At 34.8% G+C, this 12,063-nt stretch overlaps 1 protein-coding gene across 1 annotated transcript; it reads left to right on the top strand.

Annotated features, from left to right (window-relative positions):
- Nucleotides 1-10,360: 10,360 nt before the first annotated feature.
- Nucleotides 10,361-11,265, top strand: LOC131008307 (uncharacterized mitochondrial protein AtMg00810-like). The gene has a single exon (XM_057935197.1). The coding sequence runs from the start codon at nt 10,381-10,383 to the stop codon at nt 11,263-11,265; it is 885 nt and encodes a 294-aa protein (XP_057791180.1). The 5' UTR covers nt 10,361-10,380.
- The last annotated feature ends 798 nt before the right edge of the window (nt 11,266-12,063 follow it).

Here is a 12,063-nt window from a genome sequence, read left to right as displayed (position 1 = left end):
TTGGCTTAATGGACAGGTTGTTGGCGCAGGCTGGGCGGGGCGGAGCCCTCTTAATATTAAAAAGTTGTTTAACTTGACATTTGATGTATACCAATTGATCTCTTATTATAAAATTTATTACTTCCAATAAAATTTTATTTTATTCAAGAAAAGAATTATTTGATTTTATGAAAAATATTATTTATATTCAAGCAAAAGTTTCATTTATGAAATAAAAGTTTTAAAATCTTATTTATTTTTAAGAAAAGTCTTATTTTATTTTATGAAAATAGTATTTGACATTCAAGCAAAGTTCTCATTTACTTTCAAATAAAGTTAATATTTGTTATTAATAAAAGTTTTACTAATTATTAAGAAAACAAAATTATTTAATTTTAAGAAAAATCTTACTATTTGATTTTATGAAAAGTTTCATTCACACTTAAACAAAAGTCTCATTTACGAATAAAAATTCTTATTTGCTCTAAAAAATGTCTTACTTCTTCTGTCTCGATTATCTTGAGACAAAACTTTTGGTCACGAGATTTAAGAAACTACTTCATCCGTCCACAAAAAAATAATCATAGAATTGGACGACACGAGTTTTTATAAAAACAGTTGAATGTATTGTGAGTGGAGAAGAGACCCCACTTAAAAGTAATGTTAAACATGATAATTAACTGTATTGTGAGTGAAGAAATTGACTTACCATGTGATTGAAAGTTTTCAAAAATTGAAAAGAGACTAATTTTTGTGGACAATCCAAAATGACAAAAAGAGGATTTTTTTTTTTAAACGGAGAAAGTAGTATTTATTGTGTTAAGTGTGGTATGTGAAAAAGTGAAAATGTGAATAAAGGAAAAAACTTTTGCCATATAAGGAAATGTATAAAGATAATTGGGACGACTCAAAAAAGAATACAAATCAAAATAGCCGAGATGGAGAGAGTATTTGATTTTTTGAAAAGTCTAATTCTCATTTAAGCAAAGTTTCATTTCCGCATAAACTCTTACTCCCTCCGTCCCACGAAGAATGACACAGTTTCCTTTTTGGTCCGTCTTACGAAGCATGACACGTTTATAAAATAGCAAAAAATTTACCATTTATTCACATTTTCACTTTTTCACCTACCACACTTAACACATAAAATATCAATTTCTTAATTCTCGTGCCGAAAAGAAGTGTGTCATGCTTCATGGGACGGAGGGAGTATTTGCTATTAAGTAATTCTATATGCTTGCTATTAACTAATTAATATGATAGTAATTTTGAAATAACTCTTTTTTATATACATGATACATATCATATCATGAAACTGAATATATATTATAGTAATTAATAAATTAATCAGGCAACTACAAACTAGACCATACTCAAATCAATAACTAAGCTAGTATAAATTAGACCAATCATCCGAACAAATGAAAATACAACTCATACGATGTTAATAAGACTTGAAGCAATGACATATAGTAGGAGAGAAACTTTGATGTCTGATTTAATTTTATCGCTTGGACTAAGTCTTTTCGAAATTCGAAATACCCTTGTATATATCTATGTGGTTCCACTGGTAACATAGATTTACGATTCACCAATTGAAGAAAACTAAGTAAAATACAATTGCTACAATGTGATGTGTTTATTAGACACTTAAATCTAGTTGGTTTGCAGTCTTTAAATTTTGTAATTGCATCTCAAAGTTTGGTGGTGTGTTCTTGTATGTACTGCAACGAAGACATTGATGTTATGAATGCATCCTTTAGTGTACTTAAACTGAATGTCGTTTACTTACTTATTTTCATAAATATGTACATATGTACTCTGAGTTTTATTTGGTACCTATATTAATGAAATACAGTGATGTTTTATAACAATTTAATTAATGTTCGTTGGATCAAAACAAAAAAAAAAATATTAAAATTAATAAATTGCTAGCTAATTTATCAATTAATTATTAGATAGTTTTCTGAATGAATAAAAGTTTGAGGTCTTATACTATTACTCCCCATGTTATATTCTAAACAAATAGTAGCAATGATATTTACTAAATTTGCATCATATTGCTTCTACACAGCAATTAGTTAGAATACTAGATGACGCTATTTAATTATGCCATATTCTTCTCAAGGATTCACCATAAAATTTTCGAGGCTTAAAGTGTGGTACGTAATTAGAATTAAATTATTCATAGAGTGCATGTGAAATCTAATCTGTGTACATGAATGTTATTATGAATGTTCAGCTGAAGTGAAGTACTACATATATAGAGTGTTTCTATACTATTCATCATTCACAGATAACATATCACAATTTATAATAACACTACTATCTAATAATAATACTAATAAGTTAATTTATTACTCCCTTCGTCTCATTGATCTTGTCATGTTTCTATATTTGATAATAATTTTACATTACAAACAATATGATCCCACACGTTGCACAATTTTACTACACTATAATTATGCTCTTCTTAAAAATCGTACAAAAAAAATGGGACAAGCCTAATTAATGGGAAGAAGGAAGTATTAACTATAAAACCAAAAACGGTACGTTTAATAACGTTATTGAACTTAAGTTTATTTAATTTGATTGTATGTATAAATAGAAAGTGGATCATATTTTTTATATATACTGTAGGAACTGGGAGCCAATATGAACCATCTACGATTATCATGGAAGAAGCATGACTGCACATTATCATATAAAAATTGTGTGTATGAAAATATATAGTAATTTTTAATTTCTACACAGAAAAGTTTCCACTAGAATTTATCCATATGAATAGAAAGAATTCTTAAATAACTTTTTTTTTCTCTCCTGCCATTTATATCTATATGATTTACAATTATTATATATAAAAAAAAAAGTTTAACGTAATTTAGAAAAAACATTAACATAAAGAAGCATATATTCAAATAAGAATTAGATGATTTTTAGTTAATAGGGTTGGACGCGAATGGATGACAATAAATATAGATGAGCAACTCATTTAAAAATGTGAGGCTGGTTAGAAAATAGATTTGTGTGGAGTGGAGTGTGTAAGGGAAGGGCATTTAAGTATTATTAGGTTGGTCAACACTGCTGCGCAGAGCCATACAGGTGCAATTCATTAAATTCCTAGGATGCCCCTTTCCCAATTCAAATTATTCACATTCCATATTTGTTTATCACATCACATGGATAAATACATACATGCTTCAAAACTTAAATATATGCCTCTGTGAAATTATATGATATGTTTCTAGCGCTACGACTCAGCATTTAATCTGTTCGGTGAATAATAGAATTGAAAATAAAAAATTTGAATAATTCAGTATTTTTGAGACGAACAGCCGAATGGTCTCAACTTTTTTCTCCAACCAAATACAAGTTCATGTTTTAGTATCTGTGCGATTTTCGATTGATTGAAGTTTTATAATATATGTAATTTTTTAAATCAAAATCTACTATCAGAAAAAAATCAAAATATGAACATCAAGTATCAGGAATTAGGGAAAAGGGGATGACATGAAGTGAACTACATGTGTTTTGTACCTTTTGACGAATGTTCCAACTTAAAACACTTAAGTTGACTCGCAAGAGAACGAGGTCAATTTTAGCGTAGTAAGTTAACCCAAGTCAATTCTCAAGGAAAGCTAAACAAAGAGACAACTTGTACTACACACAGAAAGAAAAATAAGAGAAATCCTAAACATTCTAATCACAGTTTGGGTCTGTCTTTTAACTCTACTGATCATCAACGTAAATCTTAGAGCTAATTCTAAGGGAAAGATAAATACATAAATTACTGAATGAAGATAATCCTACAGTAAGCTCTAATCCTAATATTAAGCGTAAAATCATAAGCAGTCATGAATTGAAACATAAATACGATTATGCAAATGCTAAAAGTTAAATTCTGCATAAAAGAACCCTAGGAACTTAATTCACAGAAAGTACAAAAAGTAAATACAGAAATTAAAGCAAAATTACTCAAATTCCTAATTACGCTGAAGGTAAACATTGTGAATTAAATTACTAAAGAAAAAAATCTCACTTGAACGGTAATTCACAGAGTCATGGAAAAGTTGGAAAAGTCTATCTACTTCTAGAATTAAAGTACGCAGCAATGCACAATCAAACAACAGAAATCTAAGATCTAAGTTCACAATCTTGTTTTTCAATCCTAAGCATCAGAAAATCCATGAGAAAAACTAGAGAACTATGGAACCAAGTCTATTCTGTCTAATCCATCTCTTCCGTCTCTTGCGTCTTTTTAATTCAAAACCCGATAACTGCTCCAAAATAACGCCCACGGAGGCCGCAGGGGAATAGAGGTCGCAGAGCACTGCGGCCGCAGGGGTGCTGCTACGCATTTTTTCTCTGCGGGCGCAGAGGAGGTTCCGTGCACAGTTGATTGCGGGCGCTGGTTGTCTGCGGTCTCCGTGCTCCAGCTTTTGACCTTTCTTTTTCACTCTACATCCTTTCCAATCTCTTCCAAGATTACTCCACAACTATTATCCTCCATGTCAGCCCTGCAAATGTACCAAGATAAGCTCAAAAACGCCAAATCAAGAGTACGAACATGCCCCTACAACAATATAAATAAGCATAAAATCGTAGCAAAACATGCATAAACAGTGAACACAAAATCTTCTGTACACCCGGGTGTACCGTCGTACCTGACCCGGATCTAACCCAATTGGACTATTCTACCCGAATATCAAGTGTCAGTGTCATTTCGATATAGTATTAATGTCATTTCAATATAGTGTTAGTGTCATTTTCGAAATAGTGTCATTTGTAAAATAAAATAGTGTTAGTGTTATTTTTGAAATAGTGTAATTTATAAAACAAAATAGTGTTAGTGTCATTCCAAGATCGTGTTAATGTTAGTATAATTTCGTGTTAGTGTTAGTGTCATTTCAAGAAAAAATGGGTTAGGATAGTCCAATTGGGTCAGGATCCGGGTAGGGTACAACCCGAGTGTACGGTACACCCGGGTGTACAATAGACCACTTCTTTGGTGAATAGGCGGGATGCACTAGTTGTAATTTTTTGTTTTTACAAAAAGGATAGAACTGTTTTTCTAGGGAAAAGGGATAGAACTATTAAGTTAGTATATACTCCATCCGTTCCATTATAAATGTCCAATTATTTTTTAGCACGGAAATTAAAAAAATGTGTAATTAATAGATAAAGTAAGTTGATGAAAATTATTTAAATATTAGGTATAGAGAGAAAATATGTTACCAAAAAAAGAAATGACACATTTGTAATGTGACATCCCATTATGGAAAGTGAGACATTTGTAATGAGACGGAGGGAGTACATAACTTCTTCTTTATATATGTTATGACTTTAATTGTAACAATTATGATTTCCTTCTAAATTTTTTAATTATGTAGATTATTTATTGATGAAATCAATGTCAAATACCTAAGTATTTCATCGAATCAACTTCTAATCAAGCTCCATAAGGAGTTTTTTTATTGGTTCAAATTATATGTAAGCTTTCGTAGACCTCAAACTTTCGTACCAAGTTGTGATATTAATTATTAACTTTTAATGGAGAACTCTTACTTGAATAATTTGTCTTTAAAATCATTGTAAAAAGTCACTACTTACCAAGGATTTTATGTGAATGGTTTTAAATTTCGTACGATGGAGTACGGTCAACTTACAATAGTGGATTGTATGTGAAAGGTTTAGAGTTGGACATAGTTCACTTAGATTACTATAGACGTTTAATTGAGGTAGTGGTGCTTGAGTATTCCATGTCTACCAACTCAAACGATCATACTTTTCAAGTGTGAGTGGTTTGATCCAAAACCATCAGGGACATCCGTTGATCGTAAATTCAAATTTGTTTCTGTTAACCAACGCCGCCGATATGAAAAATATGATCTATTTATTCTATCAACTCAAGCTACTCAATTATTTTACTGCACATACCCTTACACCCAATGAATATTTCGCACCATATTAACGCTTAATTAAAATACCCACTTAATCTTGCGGTAGTAGATTCAAGATCTATAAAGATCAGAAATACAATCAATATGAATTTATTATTTTTTCACAATAAATTCATTATACCAGATACGTATTACAACTTTGAAATATTGGTTTCAATCAAAATCTTTTAACCAACAATTGAACCCGAATAAGTTTTAGTTTATACAAACACCAATTGAATTGAAATTTAAAAGGCTAGTTAATAATCAAATCGAATCAATTGAAAATCAATAATTTTGATGGATCATTTGATTTTAGTTCGTTTTTACTCACCTTTGTGCAGTGCACAATCCTTTAATGTAAATTATCATAACGGCCAAATGTGAAATGTCATGTGAATCATATGTTTATAATTGAATATTGATTTTCTTTCTTTCCATGTCTCTGTATTTTGATTTGTATCATCAATGTTCTCTAACCTTATAAATGATAGATGTACGTGTAGAGGTCTTATTTGAAGCCATGAGTTGGAATCAGAACCGTGGTCGACAACTGCACCGTGTCATTTGGTGGACTGTTAGATTCCAAATCGATACTTCAACATTATTATTATTTGAAATCTTATAATTTTTTCTATCAAAGTACATAATTTGGGATTTTAAAAAAATGTATTTAAAAGGCATAGTATTAGTAAAACAATATAACAAGATATTAAAAGTAGTCATTTTAGACAAATAGTTCAGGCCTTATAATAATCCGACTTCAGATTTGACAGTTGTTTCCATATACCAATACAAGTTTTTTCTAGTGTGTTATATTCTCACTCGGATGCTCTCCGAAAAACTTCCCAGAGATCACTCATTATAGAATTGCTCCAAGTTAAACATGCTTAATCTTTGAATTTCTTCCATGTGATCAATAAAAAATAAGATGCATCTTATTAGTATGAGTAGCTTGTTGGAATATAAAAATAAACTTGATTTTTTAAGTGAAGATATTTGTATTAGAAATATCTAGAATGAAGATATTTGTATTAGAAATATCTAGAATCAAGATATTTTAAGAAGAAAAAAGAAAGAAAGAAAAATATAGAGAATTCTAGAAAAAGTGACTAAGTGAAGAAATAAAATTAAGTTGGAAGCTTTGAAATCAATTTCTTTATTTTCTTTGAAATAGACGTCCACCCCACTTTACACATTTTCAAAACTAAATCCTCCATCATTATAAATCCTCCCACATATATATAACATCTATATTTCCAACAAAGTGGTATCAGAGCCACAAGATTCTACTTGTGGTATGGCGAATTTACAATCGTTTCAAGTCCCCATGCTCAACAAGAGCAACTTCGACAATTGGAGCATCAAGATGAAGGCGCTATTGGGAGCCCACGACGTTTGGGAGATCGTGGAGAACGGCTACGAGGAGCCGCAGGACGAGGCCGCACTATCCCAACAACAAAAGGATAGATTGCGAGACGCGAGAAAGAGAGACAAGAAGGCTCTCTGTCTCATTTATCAAGCGCTCGGGGACGACGATTTCGAGAAAATCTCGAATGCGAGTACCGCCAAAGAAGCGTGGGAGAAGCTCCAGAACGCGTGCAAAGGAGCGGAGCAAGTAAAAAAGGTACGACTTCAAACTTTAAGAGGAGAGTTTGAGTCTTTACATATGAAAGAGTCCGAATCGATTTCGGATTATTTTTCAAGAGTCTTGGCGGTGTCTAATCAAATGAAAAGAAATGGTGAAAAATTGGAGGATGTTAGAATTATGGAGAAAATATTGCGCTCACCCAAAGTTTGAGCACATTGTGGTGACGATCGAAGAAACTAAAAATTTGGAGGAGATGAAAATCGATCTCTTGTTGGGGTCGTTGCAAGCATATGAAGAGAAGCAAAAGAAGAAGCAAGAAATTTCAGAGCAACTTTTAAAGTTGCAAGTAAGCCCGAAAGAAAAAGAAGAAGGCTCGAGCAATGGCTATGGAAAGTCCGGGAGAGGACGTGGCCAAGGGCAAGATCGAGGCAGAGGCCGAGCACGTGGACGTGGACGTGGTCGAGGACGAGGAGGCTTCATCAACAATGGTGAAAGAAATGAGTTTACAAGTGGTCGGGGGAGGAGCAACCCGCAGTCGAGGTACGATAAATCCTCAATAAAGTGTTATAATTGCCATAAATTTGGGCACTATGCTTCCGAGTGCAGAAGTGAAAAAGTAAGGATTGAAGAAAGGGCCAATTATGCCGAGAACACGAGCGAAGCAAATGGTAGTGTGCTTCTGGCATATAAAGGAGAAGCTGGAAGAGATGACACGTGGTACCTCGACACTGGTGCAAGCAACCACATGTGCGGGAAAAGAAATATGTTTGTGGAGCTCGATGAGTCGGTAAGTGGCAACGTCTCCTTTGGTGATGAATCTAAAATTCCAGTTAAAGGAAAAGAAAAAATTTTAATCCGCTTGAAGAATGGAAGTCATGAATTTATTTCCAATGTTTATTACGTGCCCAATATGAAAATAATATCTTGAGTTTGGGACAACTCTTGGAGAAAGGTTATGATATTCACATGAGAGATTATAACCTTTCAATAAGAGATGGCAAAAATAATCTTATTGCCAAGGTGCCAATGTCTAAAAATAGAATGTTCTTATTGAATATTCGAAATGACATGGCAAAATGCCTGAAAGCGTGTTACCAAGATAAGTCTTGGTTGTGGCATCTTCGGTTTGGGTACTTAAATTTTGGTGGTTTGGAGTTGCTGTCAAAGAAGGAGATGGTGAGAGGTTTACCATCCATCAAGCATCCCGATCAACTCTGCGAAGGTTGTCTACTCGGGAAGCAGTTCAGAAAGCCATTCCCAAAGGAGTCAAGCTCAAGAGCTCAAAAGCCACTGGAGTTGATTCACGCTGACGTGTGTGGGCCAATAAATCCAAGCTCCCTCGGTAAAAATAATTATTTTCTGCTCTTCATTGATGATTTTTCTAGAAAAACGTGGGTATATTTCTTGAAGCAGAAGTCAGAAGTATTTGATGCATTCAAGAAATTCAAAGCTGCCGTCGAGAAGGAGAGCGGACGACAAATCAAGGCCATGAGGTCCGATCGAGGCGGAGAATTCACGTCAAGGGAGTTTCTAGAATTTTGCGAAGCAAATGGAATTCGACGGCCCCTGACAGTTCCAAGATCCCCCCAACAGAACGGAGTGGCGGAAAGAAAAAACAGAACAATCATGGAGATGGCGAGGAGCATGCTAAAGACGAAGAATCTGCCTAAAGAGTTTTGGGCCGAAGCAGTGGCGTGCGCGGTGTACCTATCCAACCGATCGCCGACAAGGAGCGTGTGGGGAATGACTCCACAAGAAGCCTGGAGCGGGAGAAAGCCAGGAATTTCCCACCTAAAGGTATTTGGGAGCAAAGCCTACGTGCATGTGCCAGATGAGAGAAGGAAGAAGCTCGACGATAAAAGTGAAGCATTCATCTTTATCGGGTACGACTCTAACTCTAAAGGCTATAAGTTATATAATCCAAATACCAAGAAAACAGTGATAAGTCGAGACGTGGAGTTCGACGAAGAAGGAGTCTGGGATTTCAGCTCCAACGGTGACTTCACCTACATCCCACAGTTAGAAGAACAAAGAGCAGAAGAGCAAGTTCGAGAAGTCCAACAAGAGCCAGTGACTCCACCAGCTTCACCAGTGCCAGTCACTGAAGACTCGCCACCATCTTTCTTAAATGAAAGAGCCACACCACGAGCAAGGAGTTTGGGCAAGATATATGAGGATACTGAAAGGTTAGAAGATCTTACCTTATTTTGCCTATTTGCTGATTGTGAGCCTGTTAGCTTTGAAGAAGCAGTAGATAGTGAAAATTGGCGAGTCGCGATGGATGAAGAGATCAAAGCCATAAGGAAGAATGATACGTGGGAGCTCGTGACACTACCAAAAGGGCACAAGGCCATTGGAGTCAAGTGGGTGTATAAAGTTAAGAAGAATTCCAAAGGTGAAGTAGAAAGATATAAAGCGAGGCTCGTCGTGAAAGGATATAGTCAAAGAGCTGGAATCGATTATGATGAGGTATTTGCTCCCGTTGCTCGGTTAGAAACTATTAGACTAATACTCTCTCTTGCAGCCCAAAATAGATGGAAGATTTATCAAATGGATGTCAAGTCAGCCTTCTTGAATGGGTATATAGACAAAGAAGTCTATATCAAGCAGCCAATGGGCTATGAGGTGAAAGGGCAAGAAGATAAAGTCTTGAAGTTAAAGAAGGCCCTATACGGACTAAAGCAAGCACCAAGGGCATGGAATAGCAGGATCGATAAGTACTTGGAGGAGAATGGTTTCACCAAATGCCCTCACGAGCATGCTCTCTACGTGAAAGCCAATGGAGGAGATGTCTTAATTGTGTGCTTGTATGTAGATGATTTGATTTTCACATGAAATAATCCAAAGATGATTGAGGAGTTCAAGAAGGCCATGTCAAAGGAGTTTGAGATGACAGACATTGGGCTGATGGCGTACTACCTCGGCGTGGAAGTCAAGCAACTCGAAGATGGGATCTTCATCACACAAGAAGGTTACGCCAAGGAAATTCTCAAGAAGTTCAAGATGGAGGACTGCAAGGCAATCAACACACCAGTGGAGTGTGGGATCAAATTATCCAAAAACGTCGGAGGAGAAAAAGTGGACCCGACATTGTTCAAGAGCTTGGTTGGAAGTTTACGGTACTTAACTTGCACAAGGCCGGACATTCTTTATGCGACAGGACTCGTGAGTCGCTATATGGAGAATCCAACCACTACGCATTTTAAGGCGGCAAAGAGAATTCTTCGCTACCTCAAAGGTACGCTCGACTATGGCCTATTCTATTCAAATACTCATGATTATAAGCTTGTTGGCTATAGTGATAGCGATTGGGCTGGAGATAATGATGGCCGCAAGAGTACAAGCGGATTCGTATTTTTCATGGGAGACACCGCTTTCACCTGGATGTCGAAGAAGCAACCCATAGTCACACTATCAACATGTGAAGCAGAATATGTGGCTGCCACATCCAGTGTTTGCCATGCAGTTTGGCTACGAAGTTTATTGGAAGAGCTTGGATGGCCACAAAAGGAGCCAACAACGATTTGCGTGGATAATAAGTCAGCAATCGCGCTCTCAAAGAATCCGGTGTTTCATAATCGAAGCAAGCATATTGACACCCGCTTCCACTACATCAGAGAATGCATCGCAAAGAAGGAGGTCCAAGTGGAGTATGTGAAATCACAAGATCAAGTTGCCGATATTTTTACCAAGCCGCTCAAGTTCGAAGATTTTATCAAGTTGAGAAGTTTGCTCGGAATGATAAATCAAGTTTAAGGGGGAGTGTTGGAATATAAAAATAAACTTGATTTTTTAAGTGAAGATATTTGTATTAGAAATATCTAGAATGAAGATATTTGTATTAGAAATATCTAGAATCAAGATATTTTAAGAAGAAAAAAGAAAGAAAGAAAAATATAGAGAATTCTAGAAAAAGTGACTAAGTGAAGAAATAAAATTAAGTTGGAAGCTTTGAAATCAATTTCTTTATTTTCTTTGAAATAGACGTCCACCCCACTTTACACATTTTCAAAACTAAATCCTCCATCATTATAAATCCTCCCACATATATATAACATCTATATTTCCAACATAGCTAGCACTAATCAAATCATTTAAGTTCTCCTCGGATATACAGTCTCATACCTACATATTCTCGGAACCTCTATCCTTTTGGTGTCTTTTAGTTCGTTCATGTACTCCTCCGCTTGAAAGCACTTATAGGAGCCGTTTTTTGTTCATGCCTTGTACACCGACGATCACTTCTTACTTCTGCCTCGGGCGTCACATAGTTCAACTCTACATTTCGTGTTGATCAATAAATAAATAAAATTTAAACAATCTACGGGAAAATATTAACTAAAAGTAGTAGTTAAATTACCTTAGCAATATTAAAAGAAATTAGTGCAAATATATCTAATTAGGAAATTACGAATAGAACTAACAATAGCAAAAATATAAATGTAAATTTATCTCGTACTTTTGGCAAAGTTTTGCATAATTTACATATCATTGGTTCACATTGACTTTATTCATTCTGATTCTGTTTTTTTGTGATCCAAAATCAAGCTAAGG

This window comes from Salvia miltiorrhiza, chromosome 1 (genome assembly GCF_028751815.1).
Source record: "Salvia miltiorrhiza cultivar Shanhuang (shh) chromosome 1, IMPLAD_Smil_shh, whole genome shotgun sequence".
In the NCBI taxonomy this organism is placed as follows: Eukaryota; Viridiplantae; Streptophyta; class Magnoliopsida; order Lamiales; family Lamiaceae; genus Salvia; species Salvia miltiorrhiza.
Note: the sequence above shows the minus strand (reverse complement) of the source record. Positions and strands in the feature narration are given on the sequence as shown.

Excerpts from the sequence above, each read along its gene's own strand:
- LOC131008307 (XM_057935197.1), top strand. The coding sequence starts at position 10,381 with ATGTCAAAGGAGTTTGAGATGACAGACATTGGGCTGATGGCGTACTAC.